The sequence below is a fragment of the Hyalella azteca genome, unplaced genomic scaffold (assembly GCF_000764305.2).
Source record: "Hyalella azteca isolate HAZT.00-mixed unplaced genomic scaffold, Hazt_2.0.2 contig336, whole genome shotgun sequence".
NCBI lineage: Eukaryota > Metazoa > Arthropoda > Malacostraca > Amphipoda > Hyalellidae > Hyalella > Hyalella azteca.
Window position 1 is genome coordinate 249,560 of NW_025930689.1, and position 27,629 is coordinate 277,188.

Consider the following 27,629-nt stretch of genomic DNA (forward strand, 5'->3'; position numbering starts at 1 on the left):
TGCCAACACTGTCTCTTTTGTTTATATCTTAGTACCTGGTTGTATGATGCTGGTTGTAGAGGTGGTGAAAGTGTACTTTATACCGGTCTGTAAAGGAGCATTGATTAGTTCAATATCCCAAAATATTATGTTTTTTATAATACCTATAAAATTGCACTACATTTCTGAATGTGTGAAGTTATGAACTACCATTCCATGCAGACTATTCCAAGGAATAAGAATTATATTCTATGCGCCTGCATGATATAGACTTTGAATTTTTAATCATGAATGAAATTTTGTGGCGCTAAAGTGACAAATTTTTTATACAATTAGAATCTTGCGGCTCAGGCATACACTTTGGTTAACAATTTGATAGGAGGAGGTAGTTCATCTGGTGAAAATTTTTTGGCTTTAAAAATGGCAGGAAAGCTCTAGTTGCAGCTCTAAAGGCATGATGCAGTTCATCAACCCTTTATCTAGTAAGCTTAGTTTTATAAAGAAATTTAAATTTCAACACTCTGGACTAGAAAGTAAGACAAAATCTATCAAATAATTAATCCCATGCATTTTTCAAAATTTTGCATATTTAAGCAGCAAATTTGCCAAATTATAGTTGATTAATCGAATAATCAAAGATGCAACTTACAAGTAAAGTATGATACTATTCAAATTTAAACATGCCAATATAAGATAAAAAGTTAATCTCAGATTTGAATTTGATTCTAATCAATAGTATCATTAGGTTACTGTTATATTAAAAAAACAATTTTTTTCTGGATAAAGAGTACTGGTATTATCTTTGATGGAGACAAGCTGCCATTTTCCCTTTAATGCTCATATTATAATTTTTGAGCGTCATAATAGTTGATGACATGTATGGCACAAAGAATAATAGGCAGATGATTTGTTGGTGATAGGAATAAATAACATTAACCAAATTAATTTAACCTCAGACCAGGGGATGTGGTGAGAACTATTGGGAGATTCTAAGTTACTGTATATGATAACTTGTTTTAAAGGATTAAGGAATTTTGTTCATCCAATAGGTATATTTTTATCTAACAGGTTGCTTCCTTTATTGGTCATGAATGGAATATAATTCATATGAAAGTTGGCTTTTTACTTCAACAGGAACCAAAATCATAATTAGCAATATCTTTAATCTTTAATGTTACCACTCAAGGTGCCTCCAGTCTGTAAAGGTAGCTAAACAGTTTGTGATAGAAATTCATTTTTAGTCCGGAATGTCCTCTGCAAGAAGAGTCCAGGTATGTAATTTTTGTCAAAGGTTTATATTGCAGAAAACAATATTGGTATATAAAGGTATATATAAATAAAGGTATATATTGCAGGGAACATCATTGAATACTTTTAGAACAATATGTATTCAGAATTGTGAATTTCAAATTATGACACAAAGATTTGGAGTATTTTACTATCAAATGTAGGTATGAAGTTTTATGTAGTTTGTTTTTGAACCATTCATAACTGATGCCTGGTGGGTCATGTCAGTACCAAGTGACTAGGTACAAATAGGATTGACAATGGTAAATGTATCTCAGATCAGAGGATTAATTTGTAATAAATTGTCATAGTTTATCTGAATTTTTTTTTCATTGGTTTTCTCAAGTTCACCATCAGTCAAAATGCACATCATAAACGTCTTGTTTATTAATTTATGTAATTCTGTCTTTCCAATAGCAATGGGTGACCTTTGGCCGTATGTGGTATCTATTTGATGCCAAGTGGCAAAATCCATTTGATGCATCCACCAAGATTGTTAAAGTTCTTTCTGGCAGTCACAAACCCATCTACCATAATGACAGTAAGTAAGATTTACCTCACAGACTGAATTTATAATGCAATGTGCAACACAAAATGCTCTTACTTCTTGCATAATGCTTATGTAATCATGATTCTTGAATGTCTCCTGACAACTAAAAAAAAATCATTCACATTTATTTTTCATGCATGAAACCGATGGCTTTGCTAGGCACTGATTTAGAGCAAATTTTGTGTATTCATTAGAATAGCTTTGTAGGCTCACTCACAAATACATTGTTCCTAACATCCACCTGGTTAATTCCTCATATAGGTTTCCCTGTTAGCACTTCCCTTGGCTTATAGCGGTACCGATATACCTGCTGTAGTTTTTTTAATATATACCAAATATTATTTTGTTTTCTCCCTTCCCCCATGTCAACAGTTGATTGTGGTGATCACGTGGTTGTGATCAACAGCGCTCAGATTGCACTGCCAGGAGATGAGTGGGAGAGACGTGTGTTCTACCATCACACTGGCTATGCTCAAGGCGCCTCATGGACTCTTGCTCACCAGGTCCACGAGAAGGACAAAACCATGGTAGGTCTCAGATAGACATTAAAATTGATATCTTGTGTATGTCATGTTCCAACACTACACTGATATTTCAAACATCTTGTAAACATTTTTCTGCTGAGCAATATTTTATAGTACACATTTGTCATTGCAATAGAAATATCTTTAGTTCTTGGATATTTTTGAAATTATAAATGCAGAAACACCTAGCCATAGATAAACTAAGTTCAATTGGTCTATCGTCATTGAGAAAGAAAGTTCGATTTAATTTTTAGTATGGTAATGAAAGTTATTGGTTCTAAACGGCGTTGATCCATGACAGGTTTTTCGTCGCGCCATTTACCACGCTCTGGACACATCACTGCTCAGACACGCGCGAATGTGTCGGCTCCACATTTACCCTGACGAGGAGGTGAAGTAGCATTAATATTACCACATTACTCTCTCATCACTGCGGTGGTGTTGCCTATTTTATGCGGCACGTTTTAGCCCCCACTATGATGCTGAAGTGTGCATGAAGCTGCCTGCTCATTGAAAACAAAGTTTTTAAATTGATTATTATCAGACAATACAGGTTTTATTAGATGCATTTTTTCTTCATATTTGAACAGCAAAGCATCTTGAATACCATATCAAATATTAGCAGACGCAGCAGCTGGAAGTTTGACAATAACTTAAATGGATAGAAATTTGCTTAGGGAAGCGAGCCTTGATTCAAACTTCTAATATATAATTTGGAACAATGGTTGCAAGTTTCATTAGTTCATTTTGTTGGACTGTTATTGCGAGCAATTGTGGAGTTAGTTTCATGTATTTACTGAATGGGATGGCAATTGAAAATGTGTTGTGACTTAGTTGATGGTTAATTGGTTATTTACAGGTACCTGAAGAGATACTGCGAAACGTGAGTGCGCAGCTGCGACAAATGCGGGCAGTTCCGAAAAGATTAGACCATTACACAGAAGACGAAGTAAAAAATTTCCCTAAATTATTCGAATGGCCTAAAGATTATGTGCTGGAGACGTGATCGATCAAATGTGATGCTTGTAAATATAATCTTGACACTTAGTAACAACTGTATTCGTATAATTTGACCTTTGACACATTTTCTACTATCAGTGATTCTTCTTGTATCGACTCGACTTGTGTCCCTTTCAATCTCCAGATGTTACAGAAAGGTAGATTTACGGAGAAGAAGCCAGTAATTCAATAAATTTATTATGTTCTATCTGTTTACGCGGTTAATTACACTGGGAACGGCAATTAAGCAGCTTCTTGTGACCACAATGGTTTGACATTATTTATTTATCTAAGCCATGATTGACTGACAAGCGTTAGCTCACCTGCCGACAAGCGTTTGATGGTTCTTGCGTTGCCGATCAAGTAACAAATTTGTTTCGTAAAACCGTTGGATTCTTTCTTTACATTTGGGCTGAGGAGATATTGTACGCAGTTTACCGACTTATCACTAAGGTTTCTCTTACACCTTACGAGTACGCAAGCGGAACCCGGTCCATCGGAGCCGCTGCAGTTCAGAAGGCTCTCGTGCTTGCATCTGCAGCATGAAAGTCTTTGGTAAACTGAGCTCGCTTTCCCTATACGCAGCATCTTTTTAGTAGTTTTTTACATTTGACCTCACGATATTTGTTCTGATTAACCTGTATTTGTATCCGAATAATGAAATAATGTTTGGCGTATGTATTATTTTCTTTTAGGTTTCTACAGAATTTGGAGCATAACAGTGGGTGATCAGATTAATTGTTGTTTCCATTGAACAACATCTTGCCGTTTTCCACGAAATGACATTTTGACATGGAACAACATTTTGCCGAACAAATTTGCAGTTAGGTCCTGTTGATCCCGTGGAATTTTATTTGAAAAATATTTCTTACCCAATCGGCATTACTTCAACGACAGAAAGTTAGTTAAATTTGAATGAAGACAAAAGCGACAATAATAGTTTAACCATTATAAAGTTGGAAGTGATTTCTAAAGAATTTCACTTAATTTTGTAATTTAACACAAATATAACGTAACATAGTGATGTCGACGCTGAAGAGTAGGCCTGATGTGGCCTGTCGCCGATTCTTGTACTTTTCGTGACTGGGGACTCCACAAACCTAAAAACAGGCCCTTCGATCGGATCTTTTTCACGCTGACGATAGTTTGAAATAGCTTCTAGACTCTCGCCAGGGTGTATATGCATTTCAAGTCTGAACATATATTTTTCCATAGCTTTATCTTGTCTGCTCTTGAACGCGTTTATACTCGGAGCGTCAACGATTTAACCTGGTAGGCTGTTTTACAGTTCATTAACAAAATTTCTGCGACAATTTCCTTTGCGTTATCCTAAAATAGTATGTTAAAATTATTTATTTGCTTGCTTTTCATCGTTCCCTTTAATATCTAGCTAATTTCAAATATTTTTCAATACTGGAGCAAATTTTTATCTCCACAATTAAATGGATTGCTTGCATGTAAATGAATTTAAATCTCATTTATACTCAATTCAATTCAAGTAATATACTTTGGATATACTTCACCTTGAAAACTTCGCGTCGCCACGTACGCCTGCTAACTACGTGCATCGCGTGTAAGGCGACTTGAATTCACGAATCGTACGTTAAATCCTGCAAATTCCGTGTGTATTAAGGTAAAGATCATGGAGATCACGTGATCTGCAAAGATCAAGTTTAAGTTAAAACATGCTAAAGATCTTCCGGCTTGGCGGTCGTCATTGAAATAATTTTGGACAACATTTATTTACCAAAACTTGTCGTCCTCACAGTTTTATAGCTACATTATACATGTTTTTTAATTTAAAATGCATCTCTTTAAACAGCTATCGTTAAATTCAATTTAATTTCCTTGCATCCAACTTAATCCCTAGACCAGCGAAGACACGTTTGCATGGATGTCCGCTGATCCTCCTATGCATAAAAAGTGGTGATCGGTGTAAAAAAAAAAACTTCCGTTGTTGGTGTCTTCCTTGAAACTGGAGTCGTGCAACTCATTTCTGAAAATTTTCTTACTTATTTCATGCTTTAGGTCATTATCCTAAACACCGTTGATTTTTTGGATTTGACTAGCGTTGAGCTGAAAATTTAGACTAGTGTTGAGCTGAAAATTTTGACTAGCGTTGAGCTGAAAAATTAACGCAAAGAATCAATATACCATGCGCCCTCCAACTATTCAAGTTGACAAGCAAATCTACTAAGATGTTCGTTTCACATAAACATGCCTGTCTACTAAAGGGGCTCATTTCAATTTCCGTTTTAGAGTAAAAATGCAAGAAACTCACTAGGATCAAGCAGCCGTTTATCATTTGCCGGTACAGAAGTAAATTAAATTGTGAACCCTGTAATTTATTAGAGGTTAGTGCAGTGGGCCAACTTCTTGCCAATTTATTTTTCAATATTTAGAGGTCAATATTTTTTTACATAATTGACAAGAAGTTTGTCAACATTTTTTCATGCTTTCCAGGTCAATATTTTTACATGCTTTCCAAGATGACACCAAAAGAATGTGCTTCACGTGAATGTTTTCTGACCGGTGTGACGTCTCAAAAAGTCATAAAACTGAGTTAAAATTTTCATTCTCGTGGGTATCAGTTTCAGTCGTGGGTATCTTGAACGTATCAGTTAAAACCATGGCATGAACTGTGTGTTATAATATAATAAATAATATAGCGGTTTCAGCATTTATTAGGCCGTAGGCCTGTCGCCGATTCTTAACATCGCAGAACATCCACAGCTTGTTGCGGGCTCGAACTTGAAGCTCCCTGCTTCAAATTTTCTATGCTTAACCGCCCGGCCTCCTTGCCGATTCTGACCAGAAACTGGCGCACAGAGCTGGGATTGAACCCGCATCTCTCTGCTCCAATCCTGCTCTGAACTGCAACCACTGGGCCACACACCCTTGTGCGAACTGCGTTGCATGAACTCTGTGCTGCATGAACTGTGAGTTGCATGGACAGTGTGTTGCATGAACTATGTGTTGCATGAACTATGTGTTTCATGAATTATTATTATTATTAATTAATTAATAGCGGTTTCAGCGTTATTAGGCCGTAGGCCTGTCGCCGATTCTTAACATCGCAGAACATTCACAGCGTGTTGCGGTCCCGAACTCGCAACTCACTGCTACAATTCTGTTGTGCTTAACCGCCCGGCCTCCTCGCCGATTCTGACCAGAAACTGGCGCACAGAGCTGGGATCGAACCCGCGCCTCTGCGCCAATCCTAGTACTCTGAACTTTAACCACTGGGCCACCCTGCCAGTTATGTGTTGCATGAACTATGTGCTGCATGAACTATGTGTTGCATGAACTATGTATTGCATGCACTATGTGTTGCATGAACTATGTGTTGCATGAACTATGTGTTGAATGAACTATGTGTTGCATGAACTATGTGTTGCATGAACTATGTGTTGCATGAACTATGTGTCGCTTGAACTGTGTATTGTTTGAACCATGGTGTGCCATCTGTTCCTTAGTCAGCAGAGGTGTTAGCTGCAGCCGAACATCCATACTTCTGTGTCTGGCTTCTCCGCTGATGTTCATGCAACAAAAAAGAATTGGAATGATTTTAATTTTTGCTTTGGTTATATTAATGTAACTTCACTTACTTTTTCTATTCTGTATTAATGTTTCGAGTGTGATGCTCAGGTTACCAGTAACGCGGAGACTTGCGTTGGAAGCACAAGGCCTTTGTCGCTGTAATTTAGCAGTTTAGCGGGCTTTAGATTTCGACTGCTCTATCGGAGTCAGAATGTGCACTGTGGTGTCAGTTGGTTACGGCACTGCGCTCTCGGCTTGACACTGCAGTGCACAGCCACAGGAGCTCGTGATCTTAAATTAAATAGATTAAAGTGTTTTATTTTAATATCTATTCATATTACTCGAAAGTAACGTCAGTGAAACATCGTTTGCTTCCCTAAATTTGTGTTTGATTGTTTTATTGTTTTGATATAAAGTGTTTAAAAACATGACTGGGAAAATTGAATACAGAATGTATCAGGTCTTGCCCTATTTTTAAATTATTGTCGCATTTTTTATAACGCTCTAATTTGTCGCAACGTATTCACGGTATTGGTCGATGCAGCTGCAAGATCCTTTTAGTATTTAAGTTTTTTTTTAAAAGGCCTCCCACACTCACCATTCCAAAAAAAGGGAATTGATTTTATTAATTAAAAACAGGGAATGGTTTCATGTCAATGATCAGGGCCCCGACCTAAACGCCTCTGATGGTGGCCTACTATGACTCCGAGGGTCACTGAGCTGTGACGCGAGCGAGGAGCGGGCCCACGTCGAACCTTTCTCTGACTGCTGTTAGGATGCTAGCTGCATTGCCTCTCTGCACGGCCAAACCCAACCTTTGCTCCAACCATAGAGTCTCTCTACGTTCGCCGGACAATTCCGTAATGCGACGGCCAATCTGTGATATTAAAGGACCAGTCGTTTCACCATATGTGCCCGTCGTTTCTAATACGACTGGCTCGAAACGATACCAAGCTGCCAACGCCGCGTATTTACGTCTCTTGCTATCCTCCGCCGCACGAGCCGCGAACCCAGCAGAAATAGCCGACTTATTGACGTGCGACTCAGCAAAAGTGTCGACGCAGGTTGCATCCCAACACAAACACCTCCCATTAGAAAACGGGAAAACCGTTAAGCCATCTTGTCTCTTACCATCCACTCTGTCCACTCCAACGGGTTCAAGGCATGAAGGAACGCCAGCGCTCTGAAGAGCCCTCCTGATCACATCGTTCAGAGCCGAATGTCTTGGATGTCGCCCAGCGCTGTACTTACAAGAAAGGCCATGCAGCCCTCGTGCATCCCTCCGCTTTCCGCACATTTGCGGAAATACATACATTTGCGCCAACTCGAAGAGCAATTGAGACGCGGAACGAGTCGGGATCTAGAAGTGTTCCAAGAGCATCCGAAGGAATAGCGTGAAGCCACAAGCCACTCTCTCTCTTCGCCGCCGCAAGTAGACGAGCCCTGGATATTTGGTCCGCCGCTTCCAAAAGCCGCGCCGCGGAGGCCGCGGCCACAGGCCCATCCCAAGTCCTCTGCCGGCCCAAACTCGCATTCCCGGGCAAAGTAATACCTGCGTTCCCATTGCGCCACTCATCCACCGCCATCATCCACCGGTTAGGTATTTAAGTTAGCAATCGATTTAGGTCACATTAGGCTTGATATTTCATTTTTGAACAATGGATATATATTAAAAAAGTATCCACCTCAATAATCATTTTCAACTTTCAAACATTAAACATCGAACTCAAACCGAATATCACATTGACAATGTAAACTTTCCAGATTATTTGCAGCAACTCTAGGCAGATGACCATAAAAAATCATAGTCAACGAATTTTGGAAAAGTTGTTCTCAGTCCCATACAATTGGGAATCTGCGCAAGATCTATGATTTGTTCATATTCGAATAATATGGCAATGTGTATTCGTGTGAAATCGTAATCGTTCAACAAAATGCAAAATAGTATCATTTGTAAAATAAAATATTTATTATAATTCATAAATAGATGAAATTTGTGCCAAGGCTTCTTTGCTTGATGCAAGGCGTAGAGTGTAACCAACAATGATTAATATTGTCATGTGACTGTATTTGAAAAATCAAAGCATTTCATAATTTGTGCACCCTACATGGAAATATGAATGGTATGTTCATTTTACATCTTTATATGCCAATAAAAGGACCAATGGAAAGCAACTTCATATAAGGGAGCAACGCGAAGTTAGTTTTCTAGGCAGTTTATTCTGCGGATCAACAATGTTGAATTTCTTTACTAACTTATAGGTTAGATTAACGTTTTCAAATAAAATTCGTTGAAAATTTTGATGCATTTTTTTTTGAACAAAAATTTAAATCACCGATTCCGAGGTCGGAAATGAGGCAACAGATGTGCTGCTCACTCACTCACTCACTCGCAGCGTTGCCAGATGGTATATTTCTATACCAGATTTGTGAAATCTGGTATTTTCAGAAGGTGTCTGGTATGAATATTTTAGATCTGGCATATATGCCTAAATCTGGTATTTTTCTGGTATTTTCCGACATACTGCAAATTTACTGCATTAAGTTCCACCTCTGAAGTTTAAACTTCCTCCAGCGTTGGCGTGGATTATATAGATTGCCTTCAGAGCGGCGCGATTAGAGGTTTCCCGCCATTTTTGGAACCGCAAGTTTACCGCTTGATGAAATAACCCCAATCTAATTGTTAACAAAAGTGCTTAGTGCAATATGAACACGAGAGTGATGATCCTTGACTGATTACTGATCAGTGATGATATGGCCTAGGACGAGTGAGGTTGTCGAACCGATCTCTGCGACGCAAGCTCCACCATTTTTGTTTGGTGGTTTGAATTATAGAGTGCCACTTGAATTCGGGTGTGCCATACAATATTTCACTGATCGTGAAAATCATCGTCCATTCATAGAACTGGCTGCCTACTGCACCATGCACGTGTCTACTTTGACCAGGTCTCCAATGCATTCGTGGAGTGAATGTTTTCACAAGTCACCTATGTGAAAAACAAGTAGCGAAATAAAATTTCAACTAACAAAGGTACTGTAGTCCCTTATTCGGACCAAAAGCTATCTGCTCAGCCGTAACAAGTGATCAAATCCGAAATGTTAGATTAATGCAATATGCAATCATGTATGAAAATGGAAGATGACCTGTAAGCATGTATGAAAATGGAAGATGACCTGTAAGCATGTATGAAAATGGAAGATGACCTGTTTCCGTGGCTTGCTCATGTTGAGCGAAGGGGAAGAAGTGCCACACGGATAAATGCACAGTACATAAATATTTTTTAGCGCATTTTTTCATTTATGAAAAAAATGCACTATTGTGGTCGCCATGTCCTTCTGTCCGTCCGTCTATCCGTCCGTGACCACGTTTCCGTCGACGAGAAAATGCGCTCTCTGTCAAGTCACTGCAGTGAGTACTGAGTTATATATATTTTTTCTTTTTGTAACCAACGCTTCTGACGAATAGTTTCATTAAATTTGGAGGTATTAGTCAGTTTTCGAGCAATACAATTTCTGGTATATTTCTGGTATTTTGAACTAGGCAATCTGGTATTCTCGCAGAGAAAAAACCTGGCAACACTTCACTGCTGCAATCCGCCGTGAATCCGGTGAGTACTCTGGGAGCCTAGACCTTCCCGAGATATGTAATGCATAAAGAAATGTACCTAGGTAACCTAGCCGTTGCCCGTTAGTAAAGCATGCCAGGATAATTGCAGTAAGTAGGTAACTGCAATATTTAGCTTCCGTATTTTCATTGTACATTTGTAACTGTCCATGAAAGAATCTCTCTGGATAGCTCTCATCAATCGTCACCGTCAGTTATAGAAAGATCGTGTTCCAAAGGCCGGATGTGAATCAAGTCACAAAAAATTCAAGAATCGGCAACAGGCCATGGGCCTATTTCTTCAGTGCCGACACTTCTATTCTATTAATCTATGTTAATGGAGATTGCTATTTAATTTGCTAAGAATCAACGAAAGAGTTGAAGGCTCGAGGCATTGATTGAGCTGGACTGCAGTGACTGCACCGCCTGCACGGGTAACCGTATGGATTAAATACCTAATAAATAACGGGTGAGCGTGAGACTGTAACTCATTGAGATTGTTTCTTGAAGCTTATTACTGATAGGTATTTGGAATTTGGATAGAAAGGCCTATGCATATGATCATGATGTGTAGAAACGTTTTAATTAGTAATTATAGAAATTCTATTAGCAAGTATTATTATTTACATAACATAACATAGTGATGTCAGCGCTGAAGTGTAGGCCTGATGTGGCCTGTCGCCGATTCTTTTCCTTTTCATGCCTTGTTCTAGTTGTTCATAGAAGATCTAAAATCGTGTCATTAGTCATTTGACCGTATCTTTTCATGACTGATGATAGTGAACTCAAGTGAACTATATTACAACACTTCTCTTTAACTTCCCTGGGAATCTGGGTCTGCCTGCTAAAAATTGTATTATTGATATTTAACATACCGCCAACCGGGGCTACTCGGGACTGGCGGAGCTACTCGGGAGTCGGGACCTGGGGACCATAGTGGCAAACCAGTGATTTTTTAGAATCAGTTCATTTTTAATTTCCTCATTTACTCAAGATTTTAACAGATTTCTCATGTATGATAATTCTGGTATCCAAGATACTTTAAACTTTACTGGTCTAAGTTATAGGACTCAAAAATGAACTTGAGGAAGAGTCTAAAAAACTCTCTGCTTTGCCACTATGGTCGGGACAGTCCTCCAACACGGCTAAAACTGTTATAGTAGCAAAACTAATTGGAATAGGTATTGCAAAACAACTAAATATAGTGGCGTAAACATCAACATTTTTCCTATCTAGGGTAAACGCGGTATATTCCGTCATTATGGCGTCATAGTAGGTAATTCCGTCACCTCTTTAGTTTTTCCTTTATATTAAGCTTTGTTTTAGTTCCATGCGTTCGTTGATGGTTGAAATGGTGACATCATACATTTGCCCATCGAACTAATGTCAAAACACTAGGTCTTGGCCATCTAGTGGGAAAATATTGAGATCCAAAGAGAGACGATGCATGCTACCCAGTGAGATCATCGAAAAATGTGTCAAATTTGACAGTTGACCTTGCTCTACCAAATAGTGAATAACTGTTTGTATAGGAAGAATATTATGGTTTGAGACTTTTAAATACGTCTGTGATTCTGTGAATATATTAGAAATCCGTTAAGTATACTTGTATTTGCTGATTTCAAGTGGTAAATAAATTAATAGATGATTAAGTTGAGAAATGGATTTAGACACATGAAAACTAATTCCGTCACAACTTTAATTGGACACACACAGATCGTTCCAAGCTGTGTACAAAAATTAAAATTTGCTTAATTAAAAGCTTAATAGTTTTTAATCAAAAGCGTAATTAAGTAGTGTTCAATATTCATTAGTGTTCTAATTCAAAGCCTTGTTGTATTCCAATACAGCTCACACAGCAAACGGAATTCGAACACGTGGTGACGGCATTATGTATCAGTAGAATTTTAAGCGCGGACATAATACGCCTCACCACGTGCTAAATATTGCCACACACAGGGAGGGAATATAGGGATTTGGTAGGTTTCCATTCTAAAGGCTTTTAAATAAACATGGCAACATTTTGGGACGTTTTGTTGTTGCTGGCGCGTAGTACGGTGTTTTGCAAGTCAAATAAAGCAAACAGAACTTGAGTAACGCATACGGTTATTTTTTTTTCATTTTCATTTCTCGATGCGTCCTTAATGTGATGGAATATACCGCGTTTACCCTATGTAGTATAAAGGAAGTCGAAAAATATTACATTTACTAGCGTTGAAACATTCCTGAAAAAAATGGTGAAAAACGCTATTTTGAAAAGTTACTTCTGCTATGGTCTCAGGTCTGTAGCCAAAAAAATATTTGCTGTATTAAAAAATTTTATTTACATAAAAGAAGCACTCAGGTGTCGGCTTGAAAACGTAATTGACGGAATTGTCCTAACTCATTCCAAAAAATGGCAGCTATTTCCGCACGGCGGGGCTACCCGCACCCGGCTACTCGGGACACCCCCCTGGGGCTATTCAGTACACCCCCAAAAACGCATTTACAGTAGAACGGCTAGAACCTCAGTAAGCAAAGGGTCCAGTTAAGAAAAAAATGGATTAAAAACAAAGAATATTGATTACATTTACCTCGCTCAGCTAAAAAAAATTCACTTATCGAAAAATTAGTGCGTCATCGGTCATCACAAAATTGTACATAGAATGCTATATATATAATTGTGCACTGGGAATCATAGAATGAAAAGCAATTGATCTAATCTATCATTTATTTCTCCCAAATGTACGATGGTTGTCACTAGAACATTCCTTTCTGTTTCAGGTATGTTTTTCACAATCTTTTTTTTTATAGTAAATTCACTTGACCCAATTAAAATGGCGCATAAACGAGCACTATTGTGCTTGCCATGTCCGTCTGTCTGTCCATCCGGCTGTCCGTTCGTCTGTGAACTCAAGTTTTTGCCGACGAGAAAATGTGCTTTCTGTCACTCACTGCTGGGAGTACTGAGTTATATTTTTTTATTGTAAATTCACTCAACCCAATTAAAATGGTATGAAATTACAAGCTGTCTTGTGAGCTTACAGATACATAAAAAATGCTATAAGGCTGCTGATATGAAGCTTGCAGTGGACAAGGTTGTTGTAAATGCTCAATGGCATGTTCATGGATATGGTAATATCACATCAATAATACAGTAATATCACATCAATAATAGGGTACTGTCATCTGGGGTGACTTCGGCCCCATTTTTGATTTTGTTTTGCAAACAAAAGCAGGGTCATAAATGATGGCCAAAGTCACTTGGGCGTTTATGACCTTGTTTACGACCCAGGCGTTTACGACCCCGTTTTTGTTTGCAAAACAAAATAAAAAATGCGGCCCAAGTCACCCCAGTTGATGGTAATTAATGTTTATGGTAATATCATCAATAAAGGAAAAACAAGTAAAAATCACTGAAAATGTCATTTATTCTACCTCTACATCATCTATAATGAAAGAGGAGGACTTCAGAGAACTGTTAGTAATTGATGAGTATGCTCTGCATGCTTCAAATATTTTAAAATGAAGTTTTATTCCCAGTGTCCCAAGTAGCTCCGTTCGATGGGGCTACTCGGGACACTCTTTTTTTATTTTTTTGAAGATGCCATTCAATAGCCTTTGCAAAGAGCTATAAAATGAGCCTAAATTTGTTTATGAAATGTTTCATGGTAAGAAGTTATGAATGAAAAACGTTCAAAAGTGTCCCGAGTAGCCCCGGTTGACGGTATATATACTGACTACACTTACCTAATTATATCAGTATCAAACTATCAATCATACTCATGAAAGTCACCCTGGCTCACCCAGTCCTGCTGCCCTGGTGACAACCATGAGGGGAGTCTGGGGAGATAGTGATTTGGGCAGGACTTGAATTTAAATTATTTAATTCCCAAGTTAGGAACTTGAACATGGTGTCAATTTGTCAAAGCAGAGAGCCAGAGACTTTTTAGCTACTTCCTCAAGTTAATTTTTGAGTATTGAGTCCTTAAGAAGACCAGTAAATAAGAGTAGTCTGAGACTCTGAGTAGAGTATCATCATGTATACCAGGATTACTGGATTACCAGCATTATATAAAATATAGCTGTGTCAGTGTTTATTAGGTCAAAATAGATTGTAGGCCTTTTGCCTATTCTCGACATTGCAGAACATCCACAGCCTGTTCTGGGCTTGAAGTCACAAATTGCAACTCTCTGCGTCAAATTTGATTTCAATCTTTGCTTAACCGCCGGGCCTCTGTGCCGATTCTGACCAGAAACTGGTGCACAGAGCTGGGATCATCATCAAATGGGCATGTCTCTGCTCCAATCTTGGTACCGTAAAATGGGGTAACTTAGACTGGCGGGGTAACTTAGACCACTTTTCGTTTTTTGAACAAAAACCCCCACAACTCAAAAACTATTTGACATAGAAAAATTTTGTCAATGGGCATTAAAGGCCTAATACTGAGACTACATAACACAATAAAAAGATTTGAAAAGTTTGCATATCTAATAGGTTAAAAAATTAAAAATGTGACCCACGAAAAAAAAAGTGGTCTAAGTTACCCCATTTTACGGTACTCTAAAATTTAACCATTTCCACATCACATAAGAAACGAAATTGGTTTAAATCTTGAGTAGATGAGGAAATTAAAATAGAACTTATTCTTAAAAATCCATATGTCACGTTGAATTTTATTAATTTAATTTTAGATCATAAGCAAATAGTCAACTCAGATTATTGTACTAAACATGTTGTATACTAGACTAAGTTAGCTTCAAATGAATATGAATACCGTCAAAAAGGGTAATAAGCCAATAAGGGACTGGTGGGTTAAAATGTAAATCGGGAGACCTCCACCACAGATTAAAAATATAGCAGCAAAACTAATTGAAATATTGTAAAACTAAAAATAGTGATGTAAACTTCAACATTTTTCCTATCTATGTAGTATAAAGATAGATGAAAAATCATACATTTATTAGCTCTAAAAAATCCCTGAAAAAATATTGAAAAGTGATTTTTTTAAAAAGTACCTCCACTAAGGTTGGTAGTGAAAAAAATATTTGCCATTGCCATATTGAAAAATTTTGCATAAAAATAGTTACAGAAAAGTGTCAGCTTTAAAACTTCATTGACAGAATTTTTGTACCTCAATCCAAAACAAAATGGCGGCTATTTCCACATAACGTGGTAGTAAGGGACAACTCCCCCCCCCCTGAGGTAATATGGGACACCCCTAAAAAGGTATTTACAGTAGAACCTTGGATAGCAAAGGCTCCAGTTAATGAAAAAATCTACTAACAAATAAGAATTTTGTTTAGATTTACCTAGCTCTGGAAAAAAATTCACTTAACAAAAAATTAATGCATCATTGGTCATCACAAATTTGTGCTTAGAATGTCACAGATAGAATTGTGCACTGGGAAACAGAATGAAAAGTAATTAACAAAATCTGCTCCAACAATTATCTACCTCTCAATCTCTTAGGCTGGAAGATGCTTTACTGTGTGTAAATTAATCGTTTTAAACAGATTAAAATATAACAATAGTAATGTAGCCTGAATAGCACCAAAATTTTTTTCAAAAACCTAAATTTTTCTTACTTGTAGTACCCTATTTTGTCCAGACTCTAAATTAAAGCCTTTTAGATTTAGATAGCGTCTTTTCTAGCTTCCCATCAAGTAGATACGTTATGTGCTAAATCTGTGTGCTGATCACGAAAAAGCAACAAAATGGTAGACTATGATTTTTGTCTTGAATGCATCTTAGATTATATTCCACACCTGGATGCACAGTAGGTCTTTTTGGTATAGATCCCTGCCTTATTGACAGCATAATGCATGACAACTAGTGGATGGGAGCTCCTAAAAAAATCTCATTATTTCAACACTATTTTGTTTTTTTTTGACAAGTTTCAATAATGTACTTATCCAAACCAAGAACTTAATTAAAAAAAATTGTTTTGATCAGAAATTCGATTAAGCATTAGATCTAGAAATGTACAATTAACACTCATCTTGTTTGTCTTTAATGAACCCATTTTTAATGGTTGTATACAGAATTCCTTTCATACCTCAAATTTAGTTTAAATTGTGACATCTTTTACAGTTTCAGACTAAACTTCATGCTACCAATGGCATTTCATTAGTTTCCACTATGTCAATAGCACGCTCCACTGTCACAGCAGAAGAAATAGATTTGGACTTCCTTCCTATAATATATCAATTCATGCGCTGGTATGTACCTTTGTTTTAAGGACCCTTCTTGCATTTTGTTACATAATGATGATTTGGACTGTAGTTCATAGTAGATTATTTTGTGCAATCAAATTTTTTATTTTATTATTATGTGCAATATTTTCCTGCTCATTCGTTTGCTGACACACATAACATATATTCCCTGCTATGATAGTCAGATGGACATATAAAAATGCATACCAACAAAAAAATTTGCATATTTGCTTATCTGCGCTATGTGACCAGATTAATTGAACATGTGTAGCATTCCGAGTTTGGTCTATAGAACTAGACACCACTGACTTGGTGACAATGCATAGGATATTACATCCCACCTTTTCATTATCTTGTTAATCTTTTACTTCTGATTGAACTCCTGACAGCGTCTCGATTTTACATAAAGCTTTGAGCCTGTTTGCCCAACACCAATCTTGAAGCATTCAAGGCAAACTTTCCATTAACATTTGATCCAATTTTTTTTGTGGAAAATAAATGACACTTGTCCCACTGCTAGTGACCTGCCCAATCAGATATATAAACGTTTAATAAAGCCTTTAGGGAAACTAAACTGCCATGTTCACTGCCTAAGCTAAAAGCCTTGGTATTCCATTATTATCATTTTTTTCAAATGTTGCTAATATATACTTTGATGCAGAGAAGCCATAAAAGTTATAAGTGAATGTATTCATGACTGATTTTGGTAGAGGCCTACTTCCACCTCAAAATGTGTTGCATAGAAACAAAATAACCTTCCTAATAACTAATCTAAAAGCAAGAAAATGCACTTGCCCTTCTTACAGGCTGCAGCTGTGCCACTTGCCTCTTGATTACAGTTAAATAAATTCCAGAAAATATTTTAGTTTCCCAAGCAGCTGATAAACTGTTTGGTGCAATGAAAGGAATCTCCAATAGTCAGGAATTCAATAATCAGCCCACACAGTCAAGTGATCAGTCTAAGCCTTAATTGTGTCACATTATTTCTGTATGTTAATCTACCATTTTTTCAGTCTTGAAAAGGAGCAGAACCAAACTGATTTGAACCGTGTTGCTGTTGAAGCCTCTCAACGCCTGTCAGACTTGCAGAACAAGATCTCTCTTGCTAGAGAACAGGTGCTTATCTAGTACTATATATTTGTCTTCAAAATATTTAACCCTCTACCGCCTGACATGAGTAACCAGAGCAATATTGTCACAAGCCTACTTTCCAAAAAGGATACATTCTAGTGAGGTCAAAAATGACTTGCACTGATGGCTGCCGCCACGTACAACTTTAAAATGTTCTCTGTTGCATACAAACGTCCTCGTGTTGTTACACGCAATACTTTACTTGTAATTTAAGTTGAAGTTAGGCTCCCGGAGAGTGACACACGGCGGCAGAGGGTTAAGAATACAAATAAGAGCATAATATCCCTCTTATTTTTAACTTTTATCAATGTTTCATTCCATTTGGTTTGATTCTGCATTTGTGATTCTCGTTCAGTTCATCTTCTTCACTGCTATTTAGAGCTCTTATCATCAATGTGTTAACCAACAAATTCAAGATTGTTGGATTGAAATTGTGAACTTGTAATCCCTTTTGTAATCAAATGCATTGCAAAGTTATGGATGTATAGGTATATGAACTTGCTCTTGATGGTGATGACTAGGAAATAGGTATATATATTTTTGCTGTCTTTTCTTTATTTGTACTAGCTACAGACAATTGATGTTTAAACCTGCCCATCTGCAGATTTTTAGTACCTATTGAATTTCGTTTGAAAAGTTCCTTGAATGTGGATTTGGATTTGATGAAGGATGTTTTATTTCAGGTCCCAAAATTAGCCGGCGTTGAGAACAGTCCTGCTGAACAGCTCAAGAAGTTGGATGCTCTACGTGCTCAGCTAACACTGAAGAAGAAACTACTTTCAAAATACAAGGCGGAAGGTGCTAGTGAACCTAACAGTGCCTAATTGTAAGTGGCTGAATTTGTATAATTTCATATTCTGGGCTTTATACTGAAGGGTCTAACCTGAACGTTATTGAGCCTCATTTGACTTGTCGAAGAGAAGGTTGATTCAGAGAATGGTTTTTAGATATCTAATTTCACGCTTTCTTAACAATCCGCAGATTATTGATCGGCTCTCAGATTGGTATCCTATTCGGCGAGCTGCGAAGCTGACTGCATATGCTATACAAAAGTCAAAAATCGCTGCTGAGAGAGCTATAGAGTCAGAATTGGCTAAGAAACCCTCTAATTTTCAAAAGCGTTTCACTGACGAATTAAAAGAAGGTTTCAAGGATCTTGAGAAGAAGCGTTTTGGTAACAAGTAATTATTTCTTTGAATTGTTTTCAAGTCTGTGCTGTGAAACATAGTTTAATTATGGGAGCCTCAAATTCGAGTGAGGCGGGAGCTGCCGCAGCAGTTTCTTCCTCTGTTGCGCCCGCAGAGGAGAAGCCTAAGCCAAAATGCAAGGCATGTTGCGCTTGTCCGGAGACCAAGCAAGTGAGGGATGCTTGCATAGTCGAGAAGGGCGAGGAGAACTGCTCTGAACTTATCGAGGCTCATAAAAAGTGTATGCGAGATATGGGTTTCAATATTTAGTTTTTAACAGCTTCACTTTTTTTATTAAGCTGCATTTTGTTGTGCAGTATGAGCCAGTTGTATATTATTTCTGTTTAGGACACAGGGTAAGATGAACTTTGTTAAATTTTTACATCAGCTCATCTAAATTGGATTTGTAATATTTTCAAACTTGAATTGAAATGTCGCATCAATGCCTGTGTAACACTGCATCATTTTCGACCTTCATCCATTGGCCATGAACGAGACGGTTTTTTCTTCTGGTTCATGCGACGCAGTTGAGGCACGTTTACAATAGATGTATATACAATCACTAAATTAGTTTAATTTGCCCCTGATTATATGAAAGGTATTTATGTGTTTCGACATTCGTTAAGTCATCTCTTAATTTTGACAGCCTTATTCGCATCATTAAGTAGAAAAAAGCAAATGAATTTTCATTTTATAATTTGATTGCTATCTGATTTGTTATGCGGTACGTACTACTTTGCAATTGTATGAAGTCATCTTAATTCCCTTACGTTTTATTGAAATAGCGAAGCATTCGTTAAGCACAAAATTTAATCAATACAGATCATAAAAAATGACAGTAACATCACAGTAAGTGATAAATTTTTGGAACTTGTAGAGGAGGGTACGGCAATCCAGCTGACTTCTTGCCACCTAGACTCCTGCACCGGCACCTTCATCAGGTGTTGCAGCACGGAGTGCACGTCGTGGCTTGATACGCTGGGACCCGTCACCCCGTGCTGGATGCCTGACCAATAGACGCTAGAATTAGGCAGCAAGTGCATCAGAAATTAAGGAACACTATTTGCTACCAGCTGGGGCTCAATAATCCCTGCAATTTTAGAATTTCCTTAATATTAATAGATGTAATGGGTGCGTAATTAAAGAAAGACAAGTTCAAACTTACTTATCACATAGAGAATGCGCAATTGACTCTTGTTTCAAATTGAGAAAAAAATTTTTTAAGTAACATTTAGGAGGTAAATTTGAAAATTAACTTCAAATTTTTTAATTAATCCATTCCTGTCAGTTTTGCAATGCCATACTATCACACTAATAAAATTTCAGGTCCAGGCAAAATCCTGACACGAGAAGGATCGTGGATTTGCACCCGACAGGCCCCTATATATATTCGGTGCCAGTCTCCAAACACACGAAGAAACCCACACACTAACTTGTAAGAATATTCATAGATATGATAAATGATCTTTTTATGCGGTATCGTTGCTTTCAATGCGTAGCGAAATTTTAATAATAAAAAGCCCGACAAGGTTCAATGTTCCCAAACTTCACACAGTGGCTCCACATGGCTTATTTTAGGGGTACTTCAGCCACCTGAATAATTTTCTGCTCATTTATTAAAATTATTTTAGAAATGCCGACAAATAGCCCTCTCCCCGTTCCTGAAAACTAATGATCCGCGCCCCCTGCCTTTGCACCACTCGCTGCTAAGTTCTACGAACTATCCCAAGAACCAACATGACTAGTCATACAACATCTCCTGATGGACTTAACGGGTCCTTTAACTTCTTTCCGTTCTTACCGGGTCCTTTAACCATGAAGATGCCTTTCATGTCCCAATCTAAAGCACTGAAACCATTGCCTGCAAGATGACCTCTTCCAACGCCAGCTCCAGAAAGTGTTTCTTCCATTTCGTGAGCTGTCCGGTGGTCACGTGTGTTCCATTCTAAAGAAAAGCCTGTTGGAAAATATTGCTTTTCATTCTTTAGAGATTATTGCAGTTTATTGAAAGATTACTTTTTATTCCTTCATAAACAAGCAACTTGGGCTACTGAATTGTAAAAAACGAATCCTTGAATTAGGCTACCTGGGTTAGCGATGATAAGAATTTCTTCGGGCTCTCCCGGCCATTGATCTTCCTTGGCCAAGTCAGACATCTTGTAGATCCTCAGAGCGCCGTTGGGGATTGAAGAACAGTTTTGCAGCTTTTGTATCACCTCTCAGTTTTGGATAGAAGAATTATAATTTTATTTGTTCATACTGTTGGAAGTATATATCTGTAGCTTGTAAAGATGATCAAGGAGTAGTAGTAGTATAATGGCTTGCTATCGCTTCAGCTATCAAGCTATTTCGCACCGGAGGTCAAAAGATAACTTCGCCAGCAAGGCGGAAGGTCTTAATTATTCAATATCTCAAATTAATCATCACCCACAAGGGGCGGAAGGTCTCAATTGTCCAGGACGCTGAAGCTGGCTTGAAAGAAGCAACGTTAGCATCTCAAAGAGACGAAGTGACAAGGAGGGACAGGTGAAAAGCAACAGAAACGAAGAAAATCGAACAAAAGGTCGCTTACACGGGACGTCGGCCGCCCGCACGAGAGAGACAGAGAAGAGAAATGTAAGGAATCCTACGTACACTTAACCCCACAACTGAGACCCGACGTCAGACACCGCGAGCTCAGTGGTGGGGCGCTCAGGAACAATCCCCCTAGGAACGCGAAATCCCATAGGACTTCTGACGCGCACAGACACACGTCAGAAGTCCCCTTCTGAGGGGTTAAAGATGATCAAGAGTAAGTGCGCTAAGATTTCTTTTAACTTATCTAATGGAGTAGCAGCGAACGATAGAGCTTCATCGTTTTTAGATGCTCAATAGATATGATTGAATTAACTTTGTTTATGGCAATATCTTTACGACCACACACCTGATCAGCCGTACCTCCGCCACCTGGCATTAGCAGGACTGAGCCGGCGCTGGCATAGCGCATGCGCGGTGCAGACGGATCAGTAGCCAAGCATGCGCCCAAGTCTGATCCTTTGGTCGCAACGGGCCGTACGGAGGTAAGCCCGCTTCCGCTCGTCAATACAACGCTCAACTGAACGCATAGGAATTCAGTATAAATTATTTCTCGAGTGATACATGCATGAGTACCAAGGCGACTAATCCATGAAATTTTGCATCATATTCAGGGTGTTTGCTATTTCAGGGAGAAAACGCAAAATGGCCACAATTTTTTTCATTTGAGCACCAAATCTAATATCAAAAAAGGTGACAAAAGCAGCCCCGGCAACTATCGCCCTGTCAGTCTGACAAGTGTTGTTTGTAAGCTGATGGAATCTGTTGTGAGGGATAGGATTATCGATCACTTGACAGCCACGGCTATAAGCTAAAAAAATTGCGCTGCAACTTCTCCACGCGACAAAATTTTTTCTCGCTTCGAATCACCGACATGTGGAACAGCGTCCCCGATGACATCGTTGGAGCTCCAAGTATGAACGCGTTCAAGAACAGACTAGATAAAGCTATGGAAAAATATATGTTCAGATTTGAAATGCCTAGCTCCTTATCGAACCCGGTGGAAGTCTAGTAGCTACTTCAAACTATCGCCAGTCATGAAAAGATCCGATCAAATGATACGAGTTTAGATCTATGAACAAGGCACGAAAAGAAAAAGGATCGGCGACAGGCCACATCAGGCCTACATTTCAGCGCCGACATCATTATGTTATGTTATGTTAAATCTCATTAAGGATACATTTCGAGTTAATCTGCATGCTGAAAATTATCGCTACCCTGCAAAAACTTGATAAAAGGCATGCGTAGTGCACATGTTGCAAACTGTTTACAGCTAGTTTCACGCCAAAGCAGATGATGGATAAAAATAGTTAACCTCCCAGAATTTACCTCGTCCCAAATAGCAGCCGCTTTGAGCTCCCTAAAGAGATCGTCCAAGACGAGCTCGACCTCCCGGAACATTGTCTTCGCTTCTCCACTGCCCAGTCCGTAGTGAAGCGCCGTCCACATTAAAGCTTCGCTCCTCATCTATGATCGTCAGATATTTATTTAAAATTGTATATTGTTATCTACGGATAATAAAATCGAATACTTTTCAGAAGCCAAGATACTTTTTAGCTTACCACGTGAAAACTGTTGAAATATCATGAGATGAGAAGAATGTATTCAACATGTAACTTCGAATACATACTAGCCAGTTTGCCATATTTTCATCATGGTTTTCAAAATTAGGCCATATTTCATCCGCGATCGAATAGGTACGTCCAAATACCGACATGAAGTTTACTCTCAATACACATCAGCGAAATAATTAAACGCTAAGTCTCAGAACATTTGGTTTGTTTATTAATTCTGTTATATGCGCGTTGTAGTTTCTGCTAAACTATTCACGAATATTTAGTTTTATTTTGTTACCTTTTTGCTGGTGCAGCATCCCTCACAGTGTTCCCGTAAAGAGCACACCTTGCGATCATAACCTATGAGCATATCTCACAAACACCCTTCGTAAACTACGCACATTCAACGCTCATGAGCACTCCTCACGTTCACCTCTCACAATGACCCTTCACAAACCACAAGCACCTCTCATAAGCACCCCTCACCAGCACTACGGAGTATCCCTGGTTGATGATGCTATCAGCAGCGAGTGCAGCGTCACCGACGACCTGCACCAGCAGGTTGTCCACACCAGCGACCTGCACTCGGTCCACGCAGCTCACCAGGTCGTCCTGTTCATGTAGCGCTGAGCAACTAATAATAAATAAAATAATTACATTGTTTAAGCATTTTTAGATTCATTGCTAAAATATTCAACATATTGCTTTAGATGTTTTTTTAGCGAAAGCCACTCAATGACTTAATTTGTAGCGTCAGTAAAGATTACTCCTTTTAAAAATAGTGCACTTTCAGACTTGACGAAGATTGGCTTTGCCACAATGTACTATTCAATTTAATGTCTGGTGTGAGAACAGATAATTGTAGCACTTACATTATTGAACAAAACGCATCAACAACAAAGTCATTATCACTTATCGCGTATATGTCGCGTTAGTATTCCCTGCTTGGTTTGCTTGCAGATGTGAGTAAAAATTATATTCCGATCTGAATTAAGGCAGAAATTTTTAAGGTTAACGAACAAAACCAAAGCACACTAGCAAGTGTCAGGGAAAAATCACGTAGTTGTTTCGATTGTTTGATAAACTCACACGGTGGACGAATAAAGTATAAATACTAATTAGTATTAAGATTTTAAAGTTTTTTTGTTACTCGAGCCAGCGGAGCAGCGCAGTTTTTAGACCGAGCTGCGCCGCGCTCCCCCACAACGGAGTGGCGGCCGAGCTTAAATTCCACTCTCCTCCGCTCTCGAGCTCCCCCAGCACTCCGTGGTCCACAGGCAGCTCTCCTGCACTCAATTGTAAGAAAAAAGCCTTATAATTATAAATTATCTCTCTATTATTGAACCAAATTCTACGAACTTTTTCGTGTTGAACTAAATGAGTTAAGAGTGCCGTTTAAGTTACGGTGGGCGATGAGAATTCGAATGAGCATTCACTTCTAGCCTGAAACAAAGACTGCCAAAGATATCCTTTCTGAAACAAAATTTTGTGTGGAAGAAGTAAAACATGATCCATAATCTACCCGTCGCCATGGTGAAGATGTTGGGGGCGGCGGTGGTGGGGAAAACTGGAGCCATCCATGCAGCGGTGGCTCCCTCCTCCTGCACCGCCGTGAAGTATTGGCCCACCACACAGGCGCCCTCTGGCGGACACGGTTGCGCGCGTGTCGTGTTCACTGCATCCCATCGCAACCTCAACATAGAAACAGTCACCAGCTTTCATTTGATTGGCCAATTCAACATCACTTTATTCATAAATATGACTATAATATTACGAATGAACATTTGCTGGATTAACGACAAGTTTCGGTAATAATAGCGGTGTCAGCGTTGCTGATTAGGTCATGAGGTCTGTCGCCGATTGTGAACATCACAAAATTTCACAGCTTGTTGCAGGTCTCGAACACGCAATTCCCTGCTACAATATCCACTGTGCTTAACTACCCGATCGCATCGCCGATTTTGACCAGAATTTTCTGCAGTTGGCTGTTTGTATCGAACCCACTGCTCACTGCTTCAATTTTGATGCACTGAACTTAAACCACTTGGTGATTGCTGAGACTATTTGATATATTGCCGTTCTTTAAGCTTTAATTGACTTGTTTCATAGATGCCAAGTACCTTCGGGCATTTGGGATGAAGCTATCTATCAAATTTATTGAATTTATTTAATCGTGGCTTCATTTTAATGACAATTACGTGTGTCATGGCTAATATGTATTAAAAAATTATTAAATGATAAATTTAAAAATTACCGAGCCGCTCTTAAAAAAACTTAATGTAAACAACATTTTGAACCAACTATTAAATCTGTTAATCTTCTAAAATCACCTTGTAAGCATTTTAATCAACAAGCAAGTTTACTGACCCGTCCAGAACGATGACGAGAAGCTTTGAGTTAGTGAAGTTTGTTGCTGTTCCATAGACGCCACGAAAGAGGCATGTCAGCTGCATTCCATACGCGAGCAGTACCATCAACATATGCCCCGACATCTTGTCTGCGTAAACTGACTTAATCTTATTACAAACCGACTCTGTAAGAACATCGAACTCTCAAAAGTTGTTGAATCCTTATGACCAACGAAAGAACTGGGTCTCAGAAGTTTCCAAATTTTCTTAGTTAAGAAATTTCTTGGAGATACTTAAGTTTCCAAATCTTTAATGCTGTTTCTATTTTCCGGATAAGAAAAAAATTGATAGATTCAAACTTCAGTTTTCAACACACGCGCTCAAGTTGTATAATTAAAACAAGCTAGCAAATTCAATGAATTTCGGTTAGGTAAGCCTATACTTTACTGCGCACAAAAGTTGACTAAACGTTCTCGGATTCCATTGGTCTAAGCGCTTCTGAAACTGCACATAATGATTATTCCTCACACGTTTAATTTATTGATTGATAACGGTAAACAAATGTATAATATACAGAAATTGCAGGCTTTAAATGAGCCGTGTTCGCTACTGGTGGTCGATGCTTGTGTCCTGCTATAGCTCGTCGCTGCGTTGACACTGAAGACTTATCGCTTATCAAGATGAAGATAAGAGCATCAACCGCTCATCTACACATGCTGCGTCCGATTGAGAAACGTCCGTTTTCGCGTTTACAAGCATGAAATTGTTCACACAAATTCTTATTGCATGCGATGCTACTAACGATTTTATTGATATCATTAAAAATTTGTTTTTCGGAAGAGTGCTCTAACAACATTAGAAAAATTTAACGCTCAGGAAACACTTGCTGAGTTTAATGTTATTCTATCGTGGGATCTTGGTTTGGTTCGTTGAAAATGAACGTGTGAAGGAAAAATTGCAAGAAGCTTCGACTCTGTTTCCAGGAATGAAAGGCTGCAAGTTAATTTGACGGGGAAAGATATTTAATTAATTGTTAATTAATTTGACGTGGAGAGAACCACATGAATTGATAATAATGTATTGACGAAAGAAAACGGTATTGAATTGAGATAGAGTCAACTACCCCTAAACGAGTCTCAAGAATGTGGAAGCGATGCACGATGCCTGAAAAAACGCACGGTGCCCGTCGGCTCTACGCCAGACCCGCCGCGCGCTGCGCTGCATCAATAATTAAGGAGGAAGAGTACAAGACGCTGATTTTCTCTAGTGTTTTGAGAGGACGTTGACTTGCAGTACTGCTGGCCTTGAAACCAGACGTACATTTGTTCTCCTTCATCGCCTGTGTTCCTGCTCCTATAACGACCCTGGGCTTGATCTCGACTGGGGATAATCCTGTTAGATTAATGGCATTCTTGGAGTTCCAAAGCCCTGAGAGACATGCACTAAAGATTACCCTTTATAGGTTTGAAGTTTCTCATTGATCTTGTTGAGTTTAGTTTTACTTCTCCATTTTATGTAGAATATCGGAAGAAAAAGTGCACATTCCGCAGTAGCAGAACATAAAATCAAGTTACCGTCATGGTCACCGGTCATGTACACTGAACAGTGCGGATAACAGTCCGGGAGCACAGATTTTGGTTTTTAATTAGTGATGAGCCAAATAAGGAGGGCGAAATTAAGATGCTGGTCGTCGATGAAATGGCATCGGTGTTGCAATTTGAAGGGTCGTCGCGTAAACGAGATTTAGTATTTTTTTCTATCTGATCCTGCGATCACAAAATAGAGGGTTCAAAATAAATGTTTTCAGAACTTCTTCAAGAGATTGCGAAAATCCTGCGATCCAAACTATCCAAATCCTTAGCACATAGAAGATTCTTGAATGAATAAATAAAAAAAGATTGAATGGGATTTAGGACAAGAATGAAAGCAAACCTAATTGCCACAATTTATGTAACAGCAATTAACGAACACGAAAACCAAGTGCCACCTGGTCGTCCTTGATAGGCCAACTTAATATTGACATTTAATGGAGGAACAAACATACGGGTAAAGTAACACACGCTTGGCTACAATGCATGGAGTAACACGCGCAACCGCACAACGAAGACCAGCAATATAAATTTAAACATGATTTAGCAGCAGCACAATCAACATC

The 27,629-nt window shown here is 38.5% G+C and overlaps 3 protein-coding genes across 3 annotated transcripts; 2 read left to right on the forward strand and 1 right to left on the reverse strand.

Moving 5' to 3' along the window:
- Window positions 1–1,050: 1,050 nt before the first annotated feature.
- Window positions 1,051–4,016, forward strand: LOC108672705 (39S ribosomal protein L13, mitochondrial). The gene is made up of 5 exons (XM_018160420.2): window positions 1,051–1,250; window positions 1,684–1,807; window positions 2,189–2,343; window positions 2,642–2,731; window positions 3,200–4,016. Exons 1-5 carry the CDS (start codon window positions 1,227–1,229, stop codon window positions 3,344–3,346), a joined length of 540 nt encoding a protein of 179 aa, XP_018015909.1. The 5' UTR covers window positions 1,051–1,226; the 3' UTR covers window positions 3,347–4,016.
- A 6,440-nt stretch (window positions 4,017–10,456) lies between these two features.
- LOC108672716 (mediator of RNA polymerase II transcription subunit 9) lies at window positions 10,457–18,738 on the forward strand. The gene is made up of 4 exons (XM_047885798.1): window positions 10,457–10,487; window positions 16,557–16,684; window positions 17,692–17,794; window positions 18,493–18,738. The coding sequence occupies exons 2-4, from the start codon at window positions 16,605–16,607 to the stop codon at window positions 18,631–18,633; spliced, it is 324 nt and encodes a 107-aa protein (XP_047741754.1). The 5' UTR covers window positions 10,457–10,487; window positions 16,557–16,604; the 3' UTR covers window positions 18,634–18,738.
- Window positions 18,739–19,787: 1,049 nt separating this feature from the next.
- Window positions 19,788–26,111, reverse strand: LOC108672714 (glycerophosphocholine cholinephosphodiesterase ENPP6). The gene is made up of 9 exons (XM_018160434.2): window positions 25,494–26,111; window positions 24,649–24,818; window positions 24,277–24,412; window positions 23,613–23,760; window positions 22,900–23,037; window positions 21,920–22,090; window positions 21,083–21,212; window positions 20,798–20,953; window positions 19,788–20,002 (listed from the first exon to the last, which is right to left on the reverse strand). The coding sequence occupies exons 1-9, from the start codon at window positions 25,616–25,618 to the stop codon at window positions 19,806–19,808; spliced, it is 1,371 nt and encodes a 456-aa protein (XP_018015923.1). The 5' UTR covers window positions 25,619–26,111; the 3' UTR covers window positions 19,788–19,805.
- Window positions 26,112–27,629: the final 1,518 nt, after the last annotated feature.